This window comes from Gigantopelta aegis, chromosome 4 (assembly GCF_016097555.1).
Source record: "Gigantopelta aegis isolate Gae_Host chromosome 4, Gae_host_genome, whole genome shotgun sequence".
Taxonomy (NCBI): Eukaryota; Metazoa; Mollusca; class Gastropoda; order Neomphalida; family Peltospiridae; genus Gigantopelta; species Gigantopelta aegis.
Genome location: NC_054702.1, coordinates 12961424 through 12988278, shown reverse-complemented (window position 1 = coordinate 12988278; position 26855 = coordinate 12961424). Strand labels below are relative to the sequence as shown.

The 26855-nt window shown below is 38.4% G+C and overlaps 1 protein-coding gene across 1 annotated transcript in view; it reads left to right on the top strand.

The window, feature by feature from the left end:
* Positions 1-23910, top strand: part of LOC121372170 (endo-1,4-beta-xylanase 2-like) — a 28826-nt gene extending 4916 nt beyond the window's left edge. The window contains exons 5-21 of the mRNA XM_041498452.1: positions 422-584; positions 2123-2251; positions 4579-4724; positions 5566-5664; positions 9463-9556; positions 10609-10737; positions 11783-11928; positions 12196-12294; positions 13219-13375; positions 14188-14233; positions 14821-14976; positions 16135-16190; positions 16986-17123; positions 18574-18745; positions 19260-19370; positions 22438-22656; positions 23571-23910. Of these exons, the coding sequence (XP_041354386.1) occupies positions 422-584; positions 2123-2251; positions 4579-4724; positions 5566-5664; positions 9463-9556; positions 10609-10737; positions 11783-11928; positions 12196-12294; positions 13219-13375; positions 14188-14233; positions 14821-14976; positions 16135-16190; positions 16986-17123; positions 18574-18745; positions 19260-19370; positions 22438-22656; positions 23571-23789 (2279 nt within the window). The 3' untranslated portion in view covers positions 23790-23910. The remainder of the gene's footprint in view (positions 1-421; positions 585-2122; positions 2252-4578; positions 4725-5565; positions 5665-9462; positions 9557-10608; positions 10738-11782; positions 11929-12195; positions 12295-13218; positions 13376-14187; positions 14234-14820; positions 14977-16134; positions 16191-16985; positions 17124-18573; positions 18746-19259; positions 19371-22437; positions 22657-23570) is intronic.
* The last annotated feature ends 2945 nt before the right edge of the window (positions 23911-26855 follow it).

Genomic DNA, 26855 nt, shown 5'->3' with positions numbered 1-26855 from the left:
TACATGTCAAAGTTGCGAAATGTTTGACATCCAGTAGCCGATGATTAATAAATCAATGTGCTATGGTGGTGACGCCATAGAACTCAGGCTAATGTGATAGCAGACGCGTTCCTCTTTCTCGCTATCGTCCAAATGTCAAAACAACCATATTATTTTAGTCACCATAGTTTACAACGTGCTCAAGTGTCGTTAATCAAATATTCCTTTCCGTTTCTTCTGTTGGGCCATTCAGCAGGTTTATTGTCCTCCGAGCTTGCCGTAACTATATTAACTCTTGGTGAGGGTTTCTTTTACTTTTGTTATTTTTCTTAATTATTGATTATTTTTAATCAATACATATTGTTTCCTGTGCTTTTAGTACTTTAAATGGATTTTGTACTTCAATAGCATTTCTTCGTGTCCCTGTATATTGTTCTTTCAGCACTTCGGCAGACTATACTGTTTGTCCAAGGCCCTGCACCAGGGGTGGACTTCATCACAGACCACGCCTCTTTGATGAAAATTACAACACCTAATACAACACCTAATACCACACCTGTTCCAACACCTGTTACAACACCTATTACAACACCTGTTGTCCCGAGGTATTACAGAGTGAATATTTGTCTTCACTTTTATTGCACACTAGAAGGTTATATGTAGCTCAATAGCAGCAGAACACTTGCCTGGGGTACTGTGGGATGTATAAGCAATACACTTTGATGAACCCGTTTGGAAAGTATCGTTTTCTCTCGTCTTAATCAGAATTAGTGAGAGCAGCATACGTGGCAAAGCGGGTTGCTGCTTCTCGGCCTCTAGAATAAGTGTTACAATTAATGGCTATGTTTCACAGTTTGGTGGGATGTGCTTAAATAAACATTTATTTCCTCAATTAATTCATATTCACAAAGAGTGTCCCCCCCCCCTCTCTCTCTCTCTCTCTCTCTCTCTCTCTCTCTCTCTCTCTCTCTCTCTCTCTCTCTCTCTCTCTCTCTCTCTCTCTCTCTCTCTCTCTCTCTTCTACTCCTTCACTCACATATTGTGTTTGTTTCTGTCGTCTGTTTCTGTCTAGATATGTATTCTGTTTGGGGTTTTTCGATCCACGCTCTGTGTTCTGACCTCAACAACTCTTTCGTTTGACATACCCTGATCTTAGATCATGGTCCTAACATTATTCTGTTCTTAGCAACTCATGATCTTAATAAACCCTTGTTTTAATAAAACCATTAGCTTATATATATATTCATATTAAAACAGGAATGAAGCTGTCATTAGCAGAATTCGAATCAAAGCTGAATTTTGCTAAATTAGTTCATAAAAAATCTTGTTCTTTAGAAACCTTGATATTTTTAAATCCTGATCTTAAGAACCTCTGATATTCTCAAATCCCTATCTTTAATAATCCAGATTTTCTCAAATCCCGATCTTAAAGCGACAGACCCTAGTTTTTAGACATTAACGCATATTTTCCACTATTAGAGCCGTTTATGATAACTGAAATGAAACGATACTTATATTTTATTTTTGAGATCATCCATTTCTGCAAAACCGAAGTGTTTCTGGACATCCTGGTGTTTCTAATACCACTAAATGCATTTTTCATATTTTAAAAAACGCACGTGCGTCTGATAAGTAATGGTTGTGGAGTCGAATTCTATTCTAATTTTAACGATATTGCTCTGGATCTTGTTTAACCCCGTTGTAATTTATCCAAATGTGTTGGAGGTTTGTAGATTAAATAAACTTAGTGTCTATTTTTGCAGGTGGAAACTTTATGAAGTCATGACTTGCTTTTAAACATAATCCCGATATTAAGAAGTTCTTACTTTAAAAACCCCCACCTATTTTAATAAGTCTCGACTTTTTCAAATCCTGATCTTACAAAATCCTGACTTTCTCAAATGCTGATCTCAAGAAGTCCTGACTTTCTCAAATCCAGATCTCATGAAGTCCTGACTTTCTCAAATGTAGATCTCAAGAAGTCTTGACTCTCAAATCCAGATCTCAAGAAGTCCTGACTTTCTCAAATCCTTATCTAAAGAAATCCTGACAATTTTTAAATCCCAATCTTAAGAAATCCTGAACTTAACAAATAATAATCTTTACAAAAACATACTGATGACGATTTGTATCTCTTGTCTAGATGCGAATTTACCGAACTCCTACAGAATGCAGACATGGAGAGTATGTCAGGCTGGGATTGTGTCGGCTGTTCGTGTTTCACCACCAACCACGCCCACAGTGGAACTCACGCCATACAAACGGCGAGCAGGTACATGTATATGTACGTGTGTGTGTGTGTGTGTGTGTGTGTGTGTGTGTGTGTGTGTGTGTGTGTGAGAGAGAGAGAGAGAGAGAGAGAGAGAGAGAGAGAGAGAGAGAGAGAGAGGGGGGGGGGGTGAGGGGGGTGAGTGTGTATATATAATTTTGTGTCTTTGTGTGTGTGTGTGTGTGTGTGTGTGTGTGTGCAAGTGTATTAGTGAGAGTAGAAAACAGGAAGTGAGTGAGTGGCTGTGTATATATACGTTTCATATGTGTGTTTATCTATGACGTTTTTGTGTGACATGCGTATTTATATACAGGTACATAAATACAAACTTCTGCCTCTCCCTGCATTCGTCCATCCATCCAAATATCTAGATATATATTATACATCTAGACATATGTACATACATCAACACATACATAAACACAATATACATACATACATACGTACATACGTACATACATACATGTGTCATGCACGTAAGCGAGATCGACTGCGTAGCTTGCAGGCCCCATACTCATAGTTGAGTTAAAGAGCATCCTTTTTATGGATGCCTCAATAGCTCAGAAGGTTTCGTGGCAAGTCTGCACGTTGCGGGCGATTCGGAGCCATACGTTTGAATCCTAGCAACAGCGTGAGACAATTTGCGATGCCAGAAAGGATTTAATTATCCCCTGTGCCAGTTAGTTAATATCTATGTATGTAATCGTCAATCTCGAGATACATCCTATTATATAGATATTCATGCATCAATACATACATACATACACACACACACACACACACACACACACACACACGTACACACATACAGATATACAGACAGACACACACATACACACGCACACACACACACACACACACACATACATACACACACACATACATACACACACATAGATACATACATACATACACACACACACACACACACATACGTACACACATACAGATATACAGACACACACACACACACACACACACACACACACACACACACACACATACATACACACACATAGATACATACATACATACATACATACATACATACATACCAGTCAGTGCCAGGTCAGCCCACTGTTTCATGCACGAAAGCGGGATCGACCATGTAGCTAGTAGACCCCATGCATATGGTTGAGTTGAAGAAACTTCCTTTTTATGGAAGCTTCGATAGCTCAGAGCGTATCGTGGTTAGTCTTGCAATTTGCGGACGAATCGGTGCGACAGGTTCGAGTCCCAGCAACGGCATGGGACAATTTTCGAGGCCAGAAAGGATTTAATTATCCCCTGCGCAAGTGCGTTAATATCTATGTATGTAATAGTCAACCTCGACATACATACAATATATAGATATTTATACATCAATACATACTAGCCAGTGCCAGGTCTGCCCACTGTTTCATGCACGTAAGCGGGATCGACCGCGTAGATTGTAGGCCCCATGCATATGGTTGAGTTAAAGAAACTTCCTTTTTATGGAAGCTTCGATAGCTCAGAGCGTATCGTGGTTAGTCTTGCAATTTGCGGGCGAATCGGTGCCATAGGTTCGAGTCCCAGCAACGGCATGGGACAATTTTTGAGGCCAGAAAGGATTTAATTATCCCCTGCGCCAGTGCGTTAATATCTATGTATGTAATAGTCAACCTCGACATACATACAATATATAGATATTCATACATCAATACATACATACATACCAGTCAGTGCCAGGTTAGCCCATTGTTTCATGCACGAAAGCGGGATCGACCACGTAGCTAGTAGGCCCCATGCATATAGATGGGTTAACGAACATTCTGTTTTATGAATGACTCGTAGTCGAAACCGCATCGTGGCAAGTGTGCAAGTTGCGAGCAATTTGGTGCTACAGGATCGAGTCCTAGCAACGGCATGAGACAATGTGTGAAGCCAGAAAGGATTTAATTATCGTCTGCCCCAGATAGTTAATATACAGACACGTAAATGTTATTCACATATACTACTACTACTACTAATAGTAATTTAGTCGCCGTAAACATACAGTGCATAGGCACACATACATTATTCATAACATAAAATTATATCACATAATTATACATACAAATAATACACTATCCATAGTTTATCATATAATTATACATACACTTATTATACATTAACCAATATTCATCATATAGTTATATATTGATCCCATAATAGTATATTGCAGTTCATTGTGGAGAGTGATACGTAGATAAATATAAATTATCTCTTCTCCGAGTTGTTGCTGCTAATAAATATTTATACATAAAGACACACTCAGAATTATTGAAGCTATAATTTATATGACATTCATTATACCATATACTATACAGATCTGCTAGGTGGCAAGGTCCTTCCCAGTTCGTGACGGTTGTGTTGTCCAAACAGTTCACGTTCTCGGTCTGGGCTCGTCTCGTCAACGACCTGAGTGGACAGACTTCCCAGACAATAAAAACAACCGTCCAGTTCAAATATCAAGGTAGGGTGTCACACCTCAGTGACTTGTTTTTAGTAAAGGATTTGTCATTGTTGTTTTGTAATGACTAGAACATTCCAATTTATTAGGAAACTAAACAAATTCATTAATAGTTAGGAATAAGTTTTATGTAATTTCCCCCAGTCAGGTGAGCATATGCCACGGACTTTGACATACCAGTCGCTAGTTAGTGATTGGGGAGGTAAGGAAACGCCTAAAAGCAATTGGACAATGGGTCCATTGAGAGGGTTCGATCTTAAGATCAAAGCAGCTTTTTTTTAGGCAATCTACCGACTTAGGTAAATCCAGTCCCTACGTATTGTTAAAGGCACAAATCCCCAGTTTTCAAGGGGCATGCATTTTTTGCATGAAATGTATTTGGACCTACTAAAACATCAGGACAACCGGAAATACAACAGATTTGCTAAACATTATACTTTAATCAAGACATTGTGAGTAATATATAACTTAACCGTAAAAAAGATCTGCAGTAGCCAAACGTATTTACGACTAGCTAGGTTAGTGATTTTAAAACATAGAACTTGTAGATGAAGGTTCAGTTGGGCAAGTCTTGGTATCTGATGTACAAGCAAATGCTTATTGAAACTTAAGATAGTTTTATCTACATATGTTTTAATCCAGGGTATTTTGTACTTATAGGATATTAAACGAGCTTTCATTTCTTATCATGCTATGTGCACGTCATCGTATGAAGTCATCGTGTGACGTCATCGTATAATGTCAAAGAGTTACGTCCCATTTGGCGTTCTAGTGGGACTATCATTTTGATATGTACCAAGATATTTTAACCATAGGGGTAATACTCATATATATTGACTTTCAGATGGAACCAATCATTATCATTCTATTGCTAGCAATGCAAATGTTCGTACAGGTGATGGCTGGATACAGCTGAAAGGCGAGTTCACGGTGCCGAATGAACGTGAGTATATACAACTTTGTTATTCAATGGCTGTTGGTTTAGGCATCACCCACCATTTGTTGTGTCGTTTCTTATTGTAGCATAGTGTAGTCCGGTTTAGGAAACAGTAAAAAAATTCGTGGTCAACCAGTGTTGCATTTTCGCCAGGTAGTTGTTACGAGAGAACACTCCCTGAAACTACTAGTCAACTCATTTTGTCGACGTTATTGAATTTTTCACAGAATATATTCTAACATAGAAATTAGTACTGAACTGCATAGAGTAAATGATAATGCAGATTATCGTCAATTTTCTTGGAAGAAAATATCTTCCTTTTTAAGGCGAAATGCCTTTATAACAATTGCCTTTTGGAAAAATAAGTAGGCATGCATTTGTGAAACCTAAACAAATCTCTGACTGCATAAGTCTAACATAATCAAGTTCAAGTTATATACTGGGTTAAACGTTTAAACTTAACAGCATTGTAACAATGAAAACCTCAGGCAAATTACCTCCATAAAGTAAACCGACTGACATATATTACATTCGTGAATCCAATATCCACTTTTTTACTTTAAAAATTGTTTATTGCCCCAAAAATATGTTATGGTAATATCATGGATGGGGCCCCGAGTTCATTACCGTAACTGTTACATAAAAGATACATTGCATGATCTTAATCTGAAAATTATATAGCATAGTGATATCAAAATGAAATAGAACACTTATTTAGTGGAAATATAATACAGACAAAAATATATATATATATACGGCAAGGATAAAAGATAAATAGTGTTCGTGATATAAATATATGTAATAAAAGTACTAAGTGTCTCAACTGTTGTCGAAGTTTGTTTTTAAACCGTTTTTATAATATATGTATTTTTCTATTTATAACTTGTCTTTGATGAAATTATTAACACCGGTTTCATTTAGTGTCCTCTTTTTCAGTTTGATTTATATATGTAATACTAGTATTTTACTTTAATAATTATTCAGTTTACAAAAGTGTTTTACTATTTATAATTTCAAATAAAACTGTGGTTCTTTTCATTTGCATAAAACCACCATTTCATAACCAATCATCTATAGTACTCCAGCGTTCGATGACTTTAGGACAGTCATAACATAGATGTTGAAGTGTGTCTCACTCGTGTGGACACAAATTACAAATTAATTAATTGAATCAGTTAATTTTAGTTTGTGTACAAAGGTATTTGTTGATATAATTAATGGTAAAATTTGATACTGGAACCACAACAGTGTTGGGTCTTTTAAAGAGCAGAATGATGCACTGTAACATTTCGTTCATTATGAAGAGATAAAAACACATTCTTCTTCTGAATATTTAATTTGTGATGTTGGAACTCTCGTGTGATCTGGTAAAACCTAATAAGTCTGTTTTACTGAAATTTGAGAAATAGGGAGAAAACTGTTGGGCTTGAGGATTAAGCTACTGACAAAAGCAGAAAATTAACTTGGGCTTTTTAGATGAACATAGTAAGTCGTCTTTCCAGTGCTCTAGTGGCGTCGTTAAATAAAACAAACTTTACTTTTTTTGTTTAATCTGGTTTTACCAGATCATATGGCTTAACTTTCTTAAAATGTGTTCACTTACTAGGTTCTTTCAGATTTAAAAATACCACTAGGGATGAGTTTTATATGATTTAACTTGATAATATGAAGCGGTAAAACATAGTAAATCCATATGTGGGTCTAACTAAAGTTTCACTTAAAGTCGACTCACTAGGTTTTACCAGATCACATGAGAACTATAGATGATTTAATTAAATACTTTATAGAAAGGTTTGCTTCTTGGTGTGTCCTTCAATAGGAGCTTAATAAATAAAAAAATGGATATAGAGGGTGTTTACCTAAACTGGATGTTTGTTTATTTAAATAAAATGTACCCTGTATATACGATTTGACTGGCATTAATAAATATGTATATTCTAAACACTTCGATCTTAAGTTACATATACTGAAAGGAAAAAGAAACGTCGGGTCATAAATTGTGAAAAAATTCCTAAATAGGTAGGCGGATTTGTATGGAAGTTGTACAAATAACTCATTGGGTTACTGTGCATTATACCCTGAATTCACACTCAATGAAGTGTGATAGGGAAAGGCGTACGGCAAGACAATGAAAATCACCAAAAACACGTGCAAAAGCATGATACGGATGAAGTCGGGAATACAACTCATACCACATTGTAGTGTTACTTGTTACAGAACACAATCCGATGCGTTATTTGATAAAACTTTAATTACGATTATGCCACGCTTGACCGAAGTTGAGACGGGTCAAGCAATTTCACAGCTCACGCAATGTCATACGCAAAGACAAGTTGCCGTGCAATGTGGTGTGAATGTTCGAACCATACAACGTCTTGTGATACGTTTACGGGTTACAGGAAGGGTTGCCGACTGTCCCCGGTCCGGACGCCCACGTGTAACGTCACGACGAGAGGACCGAGCAATCAGGCTTGCGCATTTGCGCGATCGTCACCTTACTGCCACCGAAACTGCTCCAACACCATAGGCACCCACAATCGTCCCATCCACCCCAAAACTAAGGAATCGGTTGAGAGAGGTCAATCTCGTTGCGCGTCGTTCCTACGTTGGTCTCCCTCTGACGCCATTACGTCGACAACGTCCGATGAATTGGCTGCGTGCACATGCACCGGGAAGGTTCCGCATGATGCAATGGAGGCGTGTACTGTTCACGGATGAATCAAGGTTCACACTTTTCCGGTCGGACGGGCGACGTCGCGTGTATCACCCTTGCCCAGCTCAGAGATGCCTTGGTAGACGAATGGAATCACATTCCATTGAGGAGTGTGAATGCCTTGATGAATTGCATGACCAGGGGGGTCGGGGCAGCTACACAGGCACGGGGTGGTCACACACGGTACTAGTGAGACCAGTGAGACTAGTGGACTCGTACACAGGCTAATGAGAATTAAATGACATGTGACGAATACTAATGAATTGTTTCGATGGGTGTTTGATTTCAATTATAGGGGGGTACCCTCATTTGCAATCGGATTATGTTGCCATTTTCTTTCACATTTCAATAAAAAAAATTGCCAGTATTATCATTTGTGTCCGTCCTTCATAGATATGTAGTACAATTGTACACATCGTGTCATAGAATTTGATCTGCTGGCTTTAAAGTTGACCCGACGTTTCTTTTTCCTTTCAGTATATTGTTTTAAAGACGTCAAAGTTCACATATCGTCCTTTGTCGTCTAATAGATCGTGTATAAATATTATGTCCTTTTCAATATATTGTTTATAAGTTATGGAGTTTCTGTTTATTAATATATTGTTATTATATGAAATATTAGAACTTAATATATTATCATTATTGCAGGTGAAATTATTTTGAAATATAAGCCAGCTATTCACTACGCCTTTCTAGAAAACATTTTTAGTTTGTTGTGTTTAACGACACCACTGGAGCATATTTACTTATTATTCATCGGCTATCGGATGCACATTTTTTAGATTCCTTTTCTTAAATTGAATAGAATAATCACTGTATATTACTAACTTTTTAGTCAAGGTCTGCTTTTGTTTATATTTCTATAAAATGTTATTGCGTTGCATAGTAATGTTTGTTAATAACAGGACTCTTATTTGACAAGCAAGCAATCGTTCGCACTCGCCTCACTCTCGCCTGAAAAGGACAAGTGGTTTTCAGATTTGTGGAATTGGAGTTATTATCAGGAAAGCATTGAATTTCCCATTGGAGGGATGGGAATAACAATGTTATTCATGAATAAGTTATATTTATCTCATTGTTTCTTATTTCAGAAGTAGAGTCAACAAGAGTGTATGTGGAAGGTCCTGCCCCTGGGGTGGACTTCATAACGGACGGCGCCTCATTGGTGGAAACTGCAGAAGACAGGTAAAATGTATCATAGTCGTTCATTGGTGGAAACTGCAGAAGACAGGTAAAATGTATCATAGTCGTTCATTGGTGGAAACTGCAGAAGACAGGTAAAATGTATCATAGTCGTTCATTGGTGGAAACTGCAGCAGACAGGTAAAATGTATCATAGTCGTTCAGTGTACTGTTACTGTTACTTTATTAACGTGCCTGTATTAAAAAAAGGTTCAAGCACATCGTTCAGGGTAGCCGTCTGGGCAGCTCGCTACGGCTGTTTGATTAACTGCCGGAAAAGGGGAGGTAAGCGTGATGCCGGAGAAAGGCTAGGGTTAATCTGATGCCGCGTAGTGTCAGCAGTGCGTAATTTGACTCAAATGGACACTTTGTGAGGCGCGTGTCCAGAAATTTATGCAGGAGACCCTAGACTGAAGCCAGTGACGTTTTTAATTATGGGGTGGGGTCGACATACGCTTCCCCGGAAAATACATTAATTAAAAAAGCCAAAAGTTTCTCTAACAAGAGCGGTTTCGACACACCTATCCCCAAACTAACCCACCCCTTGCACAAACGCCTGCTCAAGTCTTGAGTTTGAACTTTAAAGTTGTATAAGTATAGTCTCCAGTCAGCATGCTAGGATTAGGTCGAGGAACGTTGGAGAATTTCTAAATGTGACTGAAATGCACTGTGTTACTACGTCACGCTACGCTGCCACTATATTCTGTTTGAGAGATATATGTGTGTTACTATGTGTGCGTGTGTGTTCTTATGCCAACACGTCTGTATGTTGAAAAACAAGGTTTTGTTCTTTCTAAACAAGAGCAGGAGACCGTTGCCTTGTTGGGAATCATGAAAAACGTGTTCATTTGTCTACTGTAAGTTCCTACCTATCTTTCTTTATATCTGTATATCTTCCATCTACCTACCTACGTTTCTATCTATGTACCTATGTATGTATGTATGTATGTATCTATCTATCTATCTATGTATCTATATTTCTATATTTCTATATATCTATCTTATCTTACGTATATTATCTGTTATATCTATTGTATTTATTTATTACTCAACAGTTGTGTGTCTCCGAACCTGTTAAAGAATCCCGACATGGAGAGTTTGTCTGATTGGGACTGTCCAGGCATCACGTGTTCCGTCACTCAGACCCGACACAGCGGGGTCTACGCGATACAGACTAGTGGCAGGTACGTCCTAGTTCATCCAATATCAACTGTGTTTTTAACATGTTCCCTTACTCAGACTTCACACAGTGGGGTGTACGCCATACAGACTAGTGCCAGGTACGTCCTAGTTCATCCAATATCACCTGTGTTTTTAACATGTTCCCATACTCAGACTTCACACAGTGGGGTGTACGCGATACAGACTAGTTCCAGGTACGTCCTAGTTCATCCAATATCAACTGTGTTTTTAACATGTTCCCTTACTCAGACTTCACACAGTGGGGTGTACGCCATACAGACTAGTGCCAGGTACGTCCTAGTTCATCCAATATCACCTGTGTTTTTAACATGTTCCGACATTCAGACTTCACACAGTGTGGTGTACGCGATACAGACTAGTGCCAGGTACGTCCTAGTTCATCCAATATCACCTGTGTTTTTAACATGTTCCGACACTCAGACTTCACACAGTGGGTTGTACGCGATACAGACTAGTGCCAGGTACGTCCTAGTTCATCCAATATCACCTGTGTTTTTAACATGTTCCCTTACTCAGACTGGACACAGTGGGGTGTACGCGATACAGACTAGTGCTACATCCTAGCGTTTTTAACATGACTACTGGACACAGTTGGGTGTACGCGATACAGACTAGTGCTAAGTACATCCTAGTTCATCCAATATCACCTGTGTTTTAATATGTTCCTTCACTCAGACTCGACACAGCGGGGAGTACGCGATACAGACTAGTGCTAGGTACGTCCTAGTTCATCCAATATCACCTGTGTTTTTAACATATTACGTCACTCAGTTCGTCCAATATTACCTATGTTTTTAACATGTTCCGTCACTCAGAATCGACGCAGTGTGGTCTACCCGATACACGCTAGTGTCAGGAACGTCGGACTTCATGTAATATCATCTGTCTTCATCATGGGGTGTATGCGATACAATCCTTGCATTTACTATCTATCAATTTGTTCTTCCATCTATTCGTGCATCCATCCATCCATCTGTACACGTATCCAGTTTTTATGACCTCGGGTTTTCTGTCTTGACATTACAGAACACAGAAGTGGCAGGGACCGGCACAGTATGTTGACCTTCAACCCGGCAAGTTGTACTCAGCCTCAGTATGGATCAAGCTTGTTAATGACCTTCCAGGTCAGATTGGTCAAAGAGTCTGGATGACGTCATACTTCAAAATCAAAAGTATGCATTTTTGTCCACCAAGGCCCAACTCAAAGCATTGTTACAAATTTTGATATAATTTTCTTTCTGGATTCTGAACAGATGACATCTCTAGAAACCTGGGGCCATATTATCGATAATATGTAAATCTAGAGTTGTATGTTAACAAAATATCTGTCTGAAAAAGTATTCACAAAATCTTTTTCCGACATACTATTCAATCAACCTACCATTTCAATCGTGCTTACATCCACTGAAGTTTCAAACACGACTTGATTTCTCTTTCAGACGGACCTGGCAAGTACAAGCATTTGGCGGCTTATGGACTACTTCGTGTTGCGGATGGTTGGGTGAAATTGCTAGGAGATGTACAGGTGCCAAATAAACGTAAGACTATTTACGTTTTGACCAACGTTAACTCGTTGACTGGCCTCGGTGTTGCAGTGTTTAAACCATCAGTATTAAGGCTAGTAGTTACTGAGATTCGCCTTCTGGTACCAGCTCCCACACAGGGCGAGTTTAACAACTCGATGGGTAGGTGTGAGGCCACTATACCGACTTCTCTCTCACTAACCACTTATCCACTGACCTGGGCAGTCAGTACAAACAGTTGAGGCGTGTGCCCAGGACAGCGTACTGAATCTTAATTGGACGCAAGCACGAAAATAAACAAATAAATAAATTAATTAACTAGTTTACTTCAACCCACCTCCACTCATGACATGTATCCCAGGCGCAGATCCAATAGGATTTGTTAATGTTTTGTGTTGGGGATTTTCTTCTCTTTTTTTTTTTGGGGGGGGGGGGGGGGGGGGGGGGAGTATTTATTTATTTTTTGGTGGAGGATGGGGACGTAGGCATATCATTTATATTAGTTTTACTAGGAGCTGACAGTTTCTAGAGACGATTGGTGCACATGTAATATATGTTAGTGCAGATGCACTATGAAATACTCTAACTAACGAAGATAGTAACACCGTGTCTTGTTTCTTGCTCAAGTCTCTCAATTCCACATATGTCAATTTTAGCACATCTGAAAACACAACTTTATGTAGAAGTGAACAACACTTCATTCCATAATTATATATCTGTACCAATTTCAGCACTTGAGAAAGTGAGACTTTACATCGAGATGAACAACGCTTAATTCCATAATGATATATATCAAGTTCAGCACTTGATAAAGTAAAACTTTATGTAGAGGACAGTGAACAACATTGAAGTCCATAACTATATACGTGTAACAATTTCAGCACTTGATAGAGGTGAACAACGCTTAATTCCATGATTATATACGTGTATCCATTTCAGTGTCTGGTAAAGTAAAACTTTACATCCAGGGACCTGCCCCTGGTGTGGATTTCATCGTGGATGAAGCCTCTCTACGGCTTCTGGGGGAATGGACGAACTGGAGACAAGACGTGGACTCGAGCATCAACCAGCTGAGGAAAAGTAGCATCAGCATACAGTAGGTTCACCTTTAACAGTCTCTGTCATGTAGTATTGTCAGTTGTGATGGTGTTGATAATGATGTCTATCTCACATATTGGTTTTCCGGAGCTATTGAGTTGACATTTTGTATATAGCTTTATCTTATACTGTTACAGATCAGACTTTTCCTAGAGATATTGAGATAAACGTTTGAATATAGCTTTACAATGTGCTGTTACAGAACAAGTTTAACTTTAGGTTTACCCTTTTTTTCACTGAGTTATGGGCCTTGGGCTTAGAAGATATGAACATTTGTTGGGACCAGTAGGGGACATGTATTGTTTTAGCACTACTTTCAGAATGTTTGTTATCATTGTTGTTGTTGTTACTGTTGTTGTTATTATTATTATTGTTATTGTTATTATTATTATTATTGTTATTGTTATTGTTATTGTTGTTATTATTATTATTATTATTATGGTGATGAATACCCACCAGTTGAGGTAAAGTGGTAATGACATTCAGTAGGCTATCATCTTTAACGTTGTCTCTGTCATATACATGTAGTATTGTTATTTGCAATGATAACTACTTTTGTGATGAAGGTAATACTGATGATAATGTTCTTCCTATAATTGATGTTGATATCGATGGTGATGTCGACGATGATGGTGATGGTGTTACGTTCTTCATTCGTATAGCATTACATCGGTGATACACTTTTTGTTTCTTTATTTTGGATAGTGTGTAACAGTACCAAAGCATGTAATATTTATTTATATGGCTTCCATAGTTTGCTGTTATTCATAAACCTGTGGTTCTATACTAACAGATTAATCTATATTTCAGGGTGACAACGGCTCCGAACATTAACCTCAATGAAGTGGAAATCAAAGTAAGCTTTTTCTTTTTAAGAATATTACGTATAATATCCTAACCATAAAACGCGATTACAAATACCAATGGTAGTTCATGCACTGCATTGCACTGTCTTGCTTCGAATCGCATCACATCGTATCGCATTGCATATAAAGAAATGTATGGAGATGAGTTGTACTATGTTACATTTTGTCATGCTATTAACAGATGTACCACACGTCAAAACACCCATAACTATGATCATCCAAATGGTATGCTGAATGTGCTAATTCTATATATGTTTGTCAATGTTAACACCCAGCCCAACCTTTACATACCAGTCTTTAATCTAATGTCATATATCATTGATATAATACGCTCGTTATGCCAAAGGTTTCCAATGACTTCTCGGACCATCAGGAACTCGGGCGCATTCATCAAATTAATAACCAGAAATAAAGAAAAATGCTAGCATTAGCTTGAGAGCATATACATTTTGAAGTATATTTACGCATAATGCTGGACGTTTTCTATAACATATCCGTGCATGACTCGGTACACATAAGACAATCAAAACTGATACAGAATTTAGTTGAATTGCATGTTACATTATTTCTTTCTTAGGTTACTCAAACAAAGAAAGCGTTTCCGTTCGGTACAGCAGTTAATCTTTTTGAGTATGAAAAAGGTGACAAGAGGTACCAGGATTTTGTGAATCAGCACTTCAACTGGGCTGTCACGGAGTTCTCCTTGAAGTGGGGATTTATGCAAAGGTTGCAGGTATGTCGGTCAATATTTAATTTTAAACATGTGTACACCGCAGTCTGCACAAGCAATGATCTGATGAGGTCACTGTATTATGGACACACACACACACACACACACACACACACAGATACACACACACACACATAGACACACACACACACACACACACACACACAGATACACACACAGATACACACACACACAGATACACACACACATAAATAGACACACACACACACACACAGATACACACACACACAGATACACACAATCACACACACACACACAGATACACACACAGACACACACACACACACACACACACACAGATACACACACATATAGACACACACACACACACACATAGATACACACACACACACATAGATAGACACACACACACACACAGAGATACACACACACACACACACACACACACACACACACACAACATCTGATAATATTAGTGACATGTATGCAGACCTCGTCGACTAGTGAGAGTTATTACACTTGTCCCCCATCACTCCTTTGAGACTAGTACTACAATATAATTAATTACAAATGCTTCATAACGAAATGTCTTAAATGGCTCATCTCAATCTAAGTTACGGTAGCAATTATCTCATTTCAACTTATTGTCATGCCTATATCCCATTAAGGTTCAAGCACGCTGTCCTGGGCACACACCTCAGCTATCTGGGCTGTCTATCCAGGACAGTGGGTTAGTGGTTAGCGAGAGAGAAGAGGGTGTAGTGGCCTTACACCTACCCATTGAGCCCTTAAGAACTCGCTCTGGGTTGGAGCCAGTACCGGGCGGCGGGTCCTGTACCTGCCAGCCTGTAGTCCGATGGCTTAACCACTGCGCCACCGAGGCCGGTTGGTAGCAATTAGTCACTCCCCTCGGGGTTGTTTTCACGATGGGATTTGTTTCTTAAACAGCTACATGTGGGAGGTTACTTTACCACTCAGAAAAAGTAAAATCATCTAATATAGAGGAAACAGACCGTGTTAAAGATACGTCACCCTCATAAGGTTGGTATTTGTTTCCCGAACATTGGTTTTATTATTTATTATTTTATTTATGAATTAATTCAACACCATATTTTGGTGTACGAATCCCAATGTAACGCACTATATTAAAATAAATCATTGTCATGTCTGTTTGCCTAGGGACATATTAGGTATGAGCGTGCAGTCCGTGCATTAAACAAATTGAAAAGAAATGGGTGAGTGGATTTAATTATTGTTATTATTATTATTAAAATTACGATATGCTTGTATTTCTTTTCTAAAAAAATACATATCTCTACAAATGAATCAACCAAGCAATCAGTTTATTATGCCGAAGCTGAAATCAACCATTGGCTGAAACATATAACATATATTGAGTGGTTATTAATGCAGTAGTGTTACAAATATGCATCGTAATGCAATACGGGATAATGTATATAAAAGATCCCTTGCTGCTAATCGAAAATTGAAGTCCATAAAGTGGCGACAGCGGGTTTCCTCTCTCAATATCTGTGTGGTCCTTAACCATATGTCTGACGCCATATAACCTTAAATAAAATGTGTTGAATGTGTCGTTAAATATTATTTTTTAATTCTTTTGAAGAGGAGGAAACAAGAACTATGAAGAGTCATAAATTACCAAAAGCTTGACATCGAATAGCAGATCATTGATAAATCAATCTGCTATAGTGGTATACATGTAGTTAAACAGTGTTTCTGCCAGAAAGAAATATTTGGGTATGGCGCTATGGAATTGAATGCAATCACATGGAGGCCCTCCCCCAGAGAGAAAATGGGTTAAGTTTAGGGTTAGGGTAAAGAAAAGCATACAGTAACGATAAGAGTAATTAATTTTGTCAAAAGGTTAATTTAAAAAGAAAATTGCCAAAATATTTGGGTATGGCGCCATACCCATTTTACCCTCTGGCAGAAACCCGTTAAACAGAACAAACTTTAACTGTTTAACTGGCTTTAAGCGTATCAAGACAGGTAATATTTGCAAATTTCAGAATCAAAGTGCGCGGTCACAACATCGTGTGGTCTGTAGAACGTCACGTACCCAAATGGGTGAAGCCACTGTACGGCAACACGCTCAAACAGGTCGTCCACGATCGAATCGTTGACATCGTGTCGAAAACTAAAAACCTGTAAGTATTTTAATTACTCGATTCATGAACAAAATAAAAATGAAATAACGTAGTAAAATATTTACATAACAGTTTAATTTTGGTCAGAGATGGAGGTGATATTGGGAAAGAGCAAATCATATTCGCCCGCACTACTGTTGGGTATCAGTTGGAATTTCACCACTTATGATTACTCAATTGGTTAAAATTATGTGAACCTAAGAAGAATTTGAATTATAAGCACTGCACACCTTTGCTAATTTACCTTTAAAGGGACATTCCTGAGTTTGTTGCAATTTTTAAGATGTTATCGACTAGCAAAGACTTTTTAACGACCGTAGTTACATATCAAATATATTTTTCTGCATAAAATATTAGTGGCTGTATATTAAACGTGTTTCTGGTCGTTCTAATATTTGTACTAGGTTAAATTTCATTTTATTTCCTAAAATATGTTTTTAATCCTAGAAATATTTTTTTTAGTCAGAAACATCTTACAATGCAGCAAACTCAGGAATGTCCCTTTAATAAATATTTAATATGTTTTGTCTTTATGTACACATGGAAACAAACACCACACCCAACATAACTTACAAGCTTCATCATTTAAGCTTCATCTACAACTACAGTTAATATTTTCCCACACAATCGATTATGGATTTTTATAATTGAACATCACGTCGGTACAGCTAAATCGATCAATTTTGGATATGTTGATTATTTGAACATCACTAGCCCGCACCCATTCTTCAACGTATATTTTAATCGATCTAGAAGCATTGTTTTAATATTAAAATTATTGAAGACATCAGAAGACACTCATATCATTCCGTAAACACATATATTGCTTCTGATTCGGTAATCGACGATTTTCGGTTCAGACATAAGAATTGTTTCTAATGATGCATGATCATTTTATAATGTGAATAAATGGCCTAGTGGTAAGGCGGGTCATGCCAAATTTAAGTCTAGGCCTAACATGTGGTGAAGGTACAAATGGAGGGTGCTGGCGAAAACCATTCCGGGTTATATTGGTCTGTTAGTCAAGGCAATGGGTTATAGTTTGACATGTTTTGAAAAACACTACGTGGTTATAGCCAAACATGAATAACTTATATTCCCGTATAATAAGCTCACGCACACCAACACACACACAAATAAAGAGGTACACGCGCGCGCTCACACACACACACACGCACACACAGAGAGATAGAGACAGACAGACACACACAAACACACAGAGAGAGACAGACACAGAGAGAGAGACATACATAGAGAGAAAGAGAAAGACAGAGACAGACAGACAGACAGAGAGAGAGAGAGAGAGAGAGAGAGAGAGAGAGAGAGAGAGAGAGAGAGAGAGAGAGAGAGAGAGAGAGAGAGAGAGACAGGCGGGGGGGGGGGGGCAGACTGAGGACTGTGATCCTATGCTGTGTGTATTTTATCTTATGTTGTATGTTTGTTGATTCAGAGTAGAACACTGGGACGTGAACAACGAAAACCTGCACGGCTTCTTCTTCCAGGAGCACGTCAACGACATCGACTACGACCTCCAATTGTTCAGCACCGCACATAGCACCGCCCCCGACGTGAAGATGTTTCTTAACGATTTCGGCGTCGTGGCTCAAGGAGAATTGACTCAAGTACGAATACATTAGACCCACTTACGTGTATACGACAAACATACAGATAGATATATAGGCAGATACACAGACAACAGACTGAGAAAGACAAAATACAGAAACACTGACACAAAAAAGATAAGATAGGCAGATAAACATGAGACAGAATTAACTATTTTATATTGTTATATGAGATATTTTTAAGTAAACAATACGCAGTTTTCTTTTGTTATTGTCTTTCATATCATCGTAACAGATAGAGAGAGAGACAAAATACAGAAAAAGAGACAGACAAAAACAACGACCAGTTGAGAGACAGCCATGCAGAGAAATGTTTAATTTATCAACGTATTAATATGAGAGATTTTGTGCTGATTATATTTGTTTTTAAAGTACATAATTAACGATCTTGTTTTGGTATTGTCTATCGTATCACCTTAACTGTTATGCCTCTTGTTACTGTTCATTGTGTATGTAACACATACTAGTACCCCCTAACTACATCTGGAGTATTGTTCTTATTGTTCTTACCCAGGCATACCTCGCTCAAGCCCTGAAGTTGAAACAGGCGAATGTTGGTCTGTACGGAATCGGTGTCCAGTGTCATTTCAGTGCCGATGAGATGCCCAGTCCTACACTGATAAAGGTTCGTGGTGTCTGCTAAAGGTTGTATCACAGTATAGGTAACAAACAGTGAGGATGAGGATTAAAATGATGATGGTGATGATAATGATGATGATTTGATAATGATCATTCTTATTATGATGATGATGGTGATGATAATTAATATGATGCATATAATGATGATGGTGGTGATGATTATAATAATCATGATAGTTATGATGGTGATGATATTTATGATCATGGAAATGATGATGATAATGATTATTATAATTAATTATTATGATGATGAAAATTTAAAAAGAAAGGAAAGAAAACGGTATGTTGTGTTACATAAAAACTGGGCGGTTGCAAGGTATATTATATGTTAGCTAAGAGTATACATAAACATAATAGTGTGTACTGTACGATTGCATATGCTAGTAAGTATATAATATTCTACTTATATTCAATATATAAAATTAAAATACCTGTGTATGTTATAATACAATTATGTATACTGTAGGAGCATTAAGTATTGTGTCATGAAGAAAATATTGTGAGATGCTAACATCAGCTCAAACCGGGTATAGAAAGTATTACGACGTCTGCTGTGGAATACATAACATGTACTACGGTGTTACCTGTTACTCTTTATTTCTCCATTGAAATGAATGCTTACAAGTTGTGTGCATGTGCCACGTGTTGTTTCAGTTCATAGGGATAGGCTTATTAGCTATATGTAACTTATCGAAAGTTTTCCGAATAGTCTGTTGATATTTCAAAATTAACTGTTGACTTGAACATCTATATAATCCATGGTCACTGGACTGTATACTATATTAGACAAGTGTTTAAAGACAAACAAATATTATACGTTGCTGGCTTTGTGGGGTTGCATGCACTGATCTGAACTCAGAGTATTAGACCCATCAACTGTACTGTTGACTAATGATCACAAGACAATAACTTATAATCAATCAAATTTATTGTTGGGGTTTCCATTTGCTGAATGACATGGTAATAATGCAATAAATATTTGTTTATTTACTTGTAGCAAAGTCACCATATTATTGCGTGAATAAAGTATTGTCATCATTATTTATTCGCAGTTTTCACAATACTTTGTTGTTAGCAAACCGTTCTTGATCTATCTACTCTACACCCTACAGACTCACCTGGACACTCTCTCACAATCCCACTTACCATTTGTGACACCCAATAGCCGATATGTATTTTTGTGCTGGGGTGTCGTTAAACAAACATTCATTCATTCTCTCTCACAATCCAGGGTGTGTTGTATTGTGTTGTATTTCTCCTCTACACCGTACAGGCTCACCTGGAAACTCTCTCACAAGCCTGCGTGTGTTGTATTGTGTTGTATTTCTCACATACTCCCCCACAGGCTCACCTTGACACTCTCTCACAATCCAGGGTGTGTTGTATTGTGTTGTATTTCTCCTCTACACCCTACAGGCTCACCTGGACACTCTCTCACAAGCCTGGGTGTGTTGTATTGCGTTGTATTTCTCACATACTCACCACAGGCTCACCTTGACACTCTCTCACAATCCAGGGTGTGTTGTATTGTGTTGTATTTCTCCTCTACACCCTACAGGCTCACCTGGACACTCTCTCACAAGGCAGGGTGTGTTGTATTGTGTTGTATTTCTCCTCTACACCCTACAGGCTCACCTGGACACTCTCTCACAAGCCTGGGTGTGTTGTATTGCGTTGTATTTCGCACATACTCCCCACAGGCTCACCTTGACACTCTCTCACAATCCAGGGTGTGTTGTATTGTGTTGTATTTCTCCTCTACACCCTACAGGCTCACCTGGACACTCTGTTACAAGGCAGGGTGTGCTGTATTGTGTTGTATTTCTCCTCTACACCCTACAGGCTCACCTGGACACTCTCTCACAAGCCTTGGTGTGTCGTATTGTGTTGTATTTCTCACATACTCCCCATAGGCTCACCTGGACACTCTCTCACAAGCCTGGGTATGCTGTATTGTGTTGTATTTCTCCTCTACACCCTACAGGCTCACCTGGACACTCTCTTACAATCCGGGTTGTGTTGCATTTCTCCTCTACACTCCACAGGCTCACCTGGACACTCTATTACAAGCCTGGGTGTGTTGTTTTGTGTTGTATTTCTCCTCTACACCCTACAGGCGCACCTGGACACTTTCTCACAACCCTGGATGTGTTGTATTCTGTTGTATTTCTCCTCTACATCCTACAGACTCACCAGGACACTCTCTTACAAGCCAGATTGTGTTGTATTGTATTGTGTTGTATTTCTCCTCTACACCCCACAGGCTCACCTGGACACTCTCTTACAAGCCTGGGTGTGTTGTATTGTGTTGTATTTCTCTACACCCTACATGCTGACCTTGACACTCTCTCTCTCACAAGCCTGGGTGTGTTGTATTGTGTTGTATTTCTCGTATACTCCCCACAGGCTCACCTGGACACTCTCTTACAAGCCGGGGTATGTTGTATTGTGTTGTATTTCTCCTCTACACCCTACAGGCTCACCTGGACACTCTGTTACAAGCCGGGGTATGTTGTATTGTGTTGTATTACTCCTCTGCACCCTACAGGCTCACCTGGGAACTCTCTCACAGGCCGTGGCCTGGGGTGTGTTGTATTGTGTTGTTTTTTCTCGTATACTTCCTACAGGCTCACCTGGACACTCTCTCACAAGCCAGGGTGTGTTGTATTGTATTGTATTTCTCGTATACACCCTACAGGCTCACCTGGGCACTCTCTCACAAGCCGGGGTGTGTTGTATTGTATTGTATTTCTCGTATACACCCTACAGGCTCACCTGGGCACTCTCCCACAAGCCGGGGTATGTTGTATTGTGTTGTATTTCTCCTCTACACCCTACAGGCTCACCTGGACACTCTCACACAAGCCAGGGTGTGTTGTATTGTGTTGTATTTCTCCTCTACACCCTACAGGCTCACCTGGACACTCTCTCACAAGCCGGGGTGTGTTGTATTGTATTGTATTTCTCGTATACACCCTACAGGCTCACCTGGACACTCTCTCACAAGCCGGGGTGTGTTGTATTGTATTGTATTTCTCGTATACTTCCTACAGGCTCACCTGGACACTCTCGCACAAGCCGGGCTGCCGATCTGGGTGACGGAGTTGGACGTGGGAAGTAAAAACGAGGTGGATCGCGCGGACTTCTACGAGACAGCATTGCGCGTGCTGTACAGTCATCCTGCAGTGGAGGGGATTCTGATCTGGGGGTTCTGGAATAAGAGGCACTCTAGGAAGGAAGATGCGGCTCTAGTCAGTGGCCCCGAGTTCAGAGTGAGTACAATACGGGATTTATTACTAGTACTCACGTGTCATTTGTCATGCATGTGATGTCATATCGATGGTTATAATTGTTGAGTCTTGCATAATTATCAGGATATGATTGTGTGGTTGCAACTGTTTGTTAATATATGTGTGGTCTTAAACGCGATGTCACTGCATTTAGAGAACAAACTAGCAATGATTTGGATCATTTGATCTGTTGAGGCGTCTGTGCAGGGTTATCGAGACTGGCGAGCGAAGTTTATAAGGGGGTAGGGTCAAAAAAATTCAAAAAGAAAGTTTACTTCGTGCAGAGTGTTTCGACGTATAAACACCCCATGTACATACGCGCCTGACAGATTTAAGCATTACTGTTAAACTGCGTTCATGTAATAGCATCAAACTCTAAATCGTATTATCCTGAACTGGAGGAAGCTACTCTGTTCCATCCCAATACTTACAGACCTGAATAGGCGTTTTGCTTTGAAATGGTATATTGTCTATATATACTTAACAGACCAAACTCCATTTCACTTAAAAGACTCAACACAACATGTTAGTCACTACAATGTGATGAATATAATAACATATCTGTTTGCATTGTACACTGTTCTGTCGAATGTTTGCTCCTCATCTCTATGAGAATTTGTAGAACACAGCTTCCAAATAGTTCGTATTCCTAACACTGAATAAGGCCTAGTAAGTTGGAATTTTTTTGCCTAATCCATTTGATTTTCAAAAGCAAAACGTGCTGGCAATAATGCAGTCTGAGAGACAAATTATAACAGTTATTGTGCTGTAATTTATACCTATGCGTGACAAAGAGTCCACTTTTTAGACGAGGTTTGCACAAACTCCCCATGTGTTACATGAAATGTATGTACAAGCTGAAGACTTTTTTTTGTTTGTTTTTTTTGTTGCTGCAGCTAAACGCCGCGGGTCAGCGAGTTCTGGATCTGTTTGAGAACCAGTGGATGACCAAGGAGACTCACACACTGTCTCAGTCTGGAAACCAGTTCACTGTTGATGGTTTCCATGGTGATTATGAGGTCAAGGTTATATACCGAGGTCAGGAACGGGTCGACCAAAAAACGACGTTTACGCTGGGGTCGTCTCCGCATACAGTGACGTTGTCTGTGGCGTAGATTTCTACGAAGTCACCACAATATAAACTAACTATCATTAAAACTAAGCACACAAATTATTAAAATATATAAGATTAAGCATGTCAAAATTAAATAAAAGTGAGTAATAAAAATAATGCAAACAGCAGAACTTTGTGTTTGTTTTGTGGTTTTTATCCAAAATATTTCATTTACACATACATATATATCGGAATTTTCGTTTTTGAAATGTATGTTTGATGTACTGGTACATTATATTTTATAGAAACTTCTACCCAGCTCACTAGAATCTCATTTTAATCTTTCTGCTTGCCATACATGTAGGCATTTGCCATTCAGGATATCATTACCCATCACTATCAAACATTTTAAGTGTTTCTGTCAATATCATCAGTTGTTTTTGACGTGAAAAGAAAAGGAAAGCTGTTTGGGAAATGACAAAGATATTTGTTATGTGCGGTTTGCAAAAATATTGGTCAGTGTACCCAGTGATTAAGGTGTTCCATTTTTCGAAGTTGAAAAACGGAAGCAATATGCAATGCAGAACATAACAAGTTTGCACAGAACCAGATTAATATGTGTGGTTTAACACTGTTACATTTAATCAGTCCGGTGTTAAAAGAACGCAGGTCTGTGGGAACAGTAGTCCTAACGGACCTTCATTTCGTAGGAACCACGGTCCTACCCGGACTTTCATACCTGGTTTTTTGTTTGGGTTTTTTAAATCCTCGGACTTAAATTTCTATTACAGCAGTCACAGAAATACCAGTCCGGCAAATTCCGTCTGTTTAAGTTTGAGTATCAATTCAATTATATTTTTACGTAAGAGGCTCGTGGATCAGACACACGCGTGAATGTTTGTAATCGCCATAAATGTATGTCGGCATACTGAAGTAGGAAGGGTATCTTGCTTTTTGTCAAAAGTATATAATGCAACTACAGATGTATTGTAGACTATATGTTCATGTGTTAAACACGAAGACTTATAAAAACCACATGAAGCCTAAAATTGAGTGGGAAAATATAAAAACTGGTAAATCCAAAACAACATACAATTTTGGTGAACAGCAAAAGTCCATATCTAAATACACTAACATAATCTGTTATATAAGTTTCTGTTTTGAGTGTTAAGTCACAATCCGAATAACTTGTGATTTTCTTAATATTTGTCCGATTGGACTTCCATTCCTCGGAATCCTAGTCTCTGGGACGTGTATTCCTAGGAATTTAAGTGCGTGGGACTTTCATGCCTGGTACTCCTAGTCCACAGGTCTTTCAATCCTAGTATTCCTCGTCCGCTGGAATTTTATTCCCGATGTTTTGCTTATTACATATGATTGATAATAATCCCAAAAATGAAACCTTGAAAACTGTACTTAGTTCTAGTACTTAATGCTAGTAACTAGTACTATGATGATCTGTTACTATAATATAAAAATAACCGGAATAATAAACATGAAAAATTGCCTATTATAGATGGACAATTACAAATAGCATCAAAACACTTGAAATATATTTTGTTGTAATCCATGTAAAAATGCAGAGTGATTTGTTTGTAATCCTATCAGCTTCTTGGTAGTAATACAAATATAAATATACGTTGTTATCCAGATTCGGACATTGATATTAATCTATTAATTGATAAACTTGAATGAAAACCATTCAACATACTTTTATCGATTCTGTGGTGGGTTCGGAATAAAAAATCAAACAGCACAGAGTCTGACATGTCATATGTTATATCAAATTAATTTTTGAAAATGGATAAAATTGACAGCGCAGGGACATGTTCAGAAAATTATGTAACGGGTCTAGACTGTGGCAGGTGGAAATTTGCTTTGAAGAGGGACGTTTTGGTCAGCCCACCCTACCTCGTCTGCACACGCGCCAATAGCATTATTGGCAATAAGGCACAAACGTCAGTATGGTATAAACTGTCCAATACGAATCTTCAAAATATAAAATAACAAGAGCATTAACAACGCAAATATCAAATTGTGTCGTAGTTGAATTATAATTAGTGTTATAAAATACCAGTACATTATGTCTAAAAGATAATTTTGTTAATATATGGTATCGGCAAGTTACAATTGTTTGCGAATACTGATACGTGTAACATTCTTCGAATTATGGATATTGTTTTCGAATTTTCAAACATTAGTTTTAAATGTTTAAGCATTTACGCAATGAATAAAGACCTAGGTTATGCTTATGTAATAAGTTCAACAAAATACTCTTGAAAATTAAATAAATACAAAATATTGAAATAAAGAGAGGCGCCAGTGTGTATCCCAAGTTAATCAAATAAACCAGAAAGGAAACTACTTTACGTTTTGTTTACATTATAATTTAATGTGCATGTGTACAACCGAACTTAAATGTTGATTGTCAAGGAATGCAAGTCCAACCTGGACGTGAAATCCTGGCAGTCAGACCAGCCTTGCTAAGGAACGTAAGAGCTAGGACCTGCATTCCTTGGAGATAAAGACAACTGTTCCTGCGAACTTGCATTCCGTTTACACCGGCACACATGATGCCAAAGGATTGCTGGGGATTTATGATGTTTTTGTTTACAACATCCTGCGGAGAATTTAGTCCACCCGTAGCACAACACGTATCATAGACAGAGAGCCAGACATATAATTTATGAACGTATCACTTTATATGAACATCACACATATACAAAACAAAACAAACAGGAGGCAAGATGGGCCGCATTAATACCATGCATAACAAATTCCTTAATTAACCCATTTTGATTATTTTGTGAAGTTTAGATAGTTTTCATGTCGGACATTGATGACAGTCATAAATCTTAAAGTTACAGTGTCTGGTTACCATTTAATAATATTGTGCACAAATATGAAATACAAGTTCAACTGCATTTTTAAAAAATTCGTGTTTGTTCGCTTTGAACCGAGAACGTCAAAAGTATATGCTCGATTCGTCGCCTATGCCACCATTGCTCGGCAAAGCACAAACGACAGCCTGTTGTCAGTTTCAGTTAACACGTGCGTTTGCGGATTTGAAAGTGTAGGGATCGTCTCAAAAAATTAAATGAGAAATCTTGCGCTGTACAAAGAACGT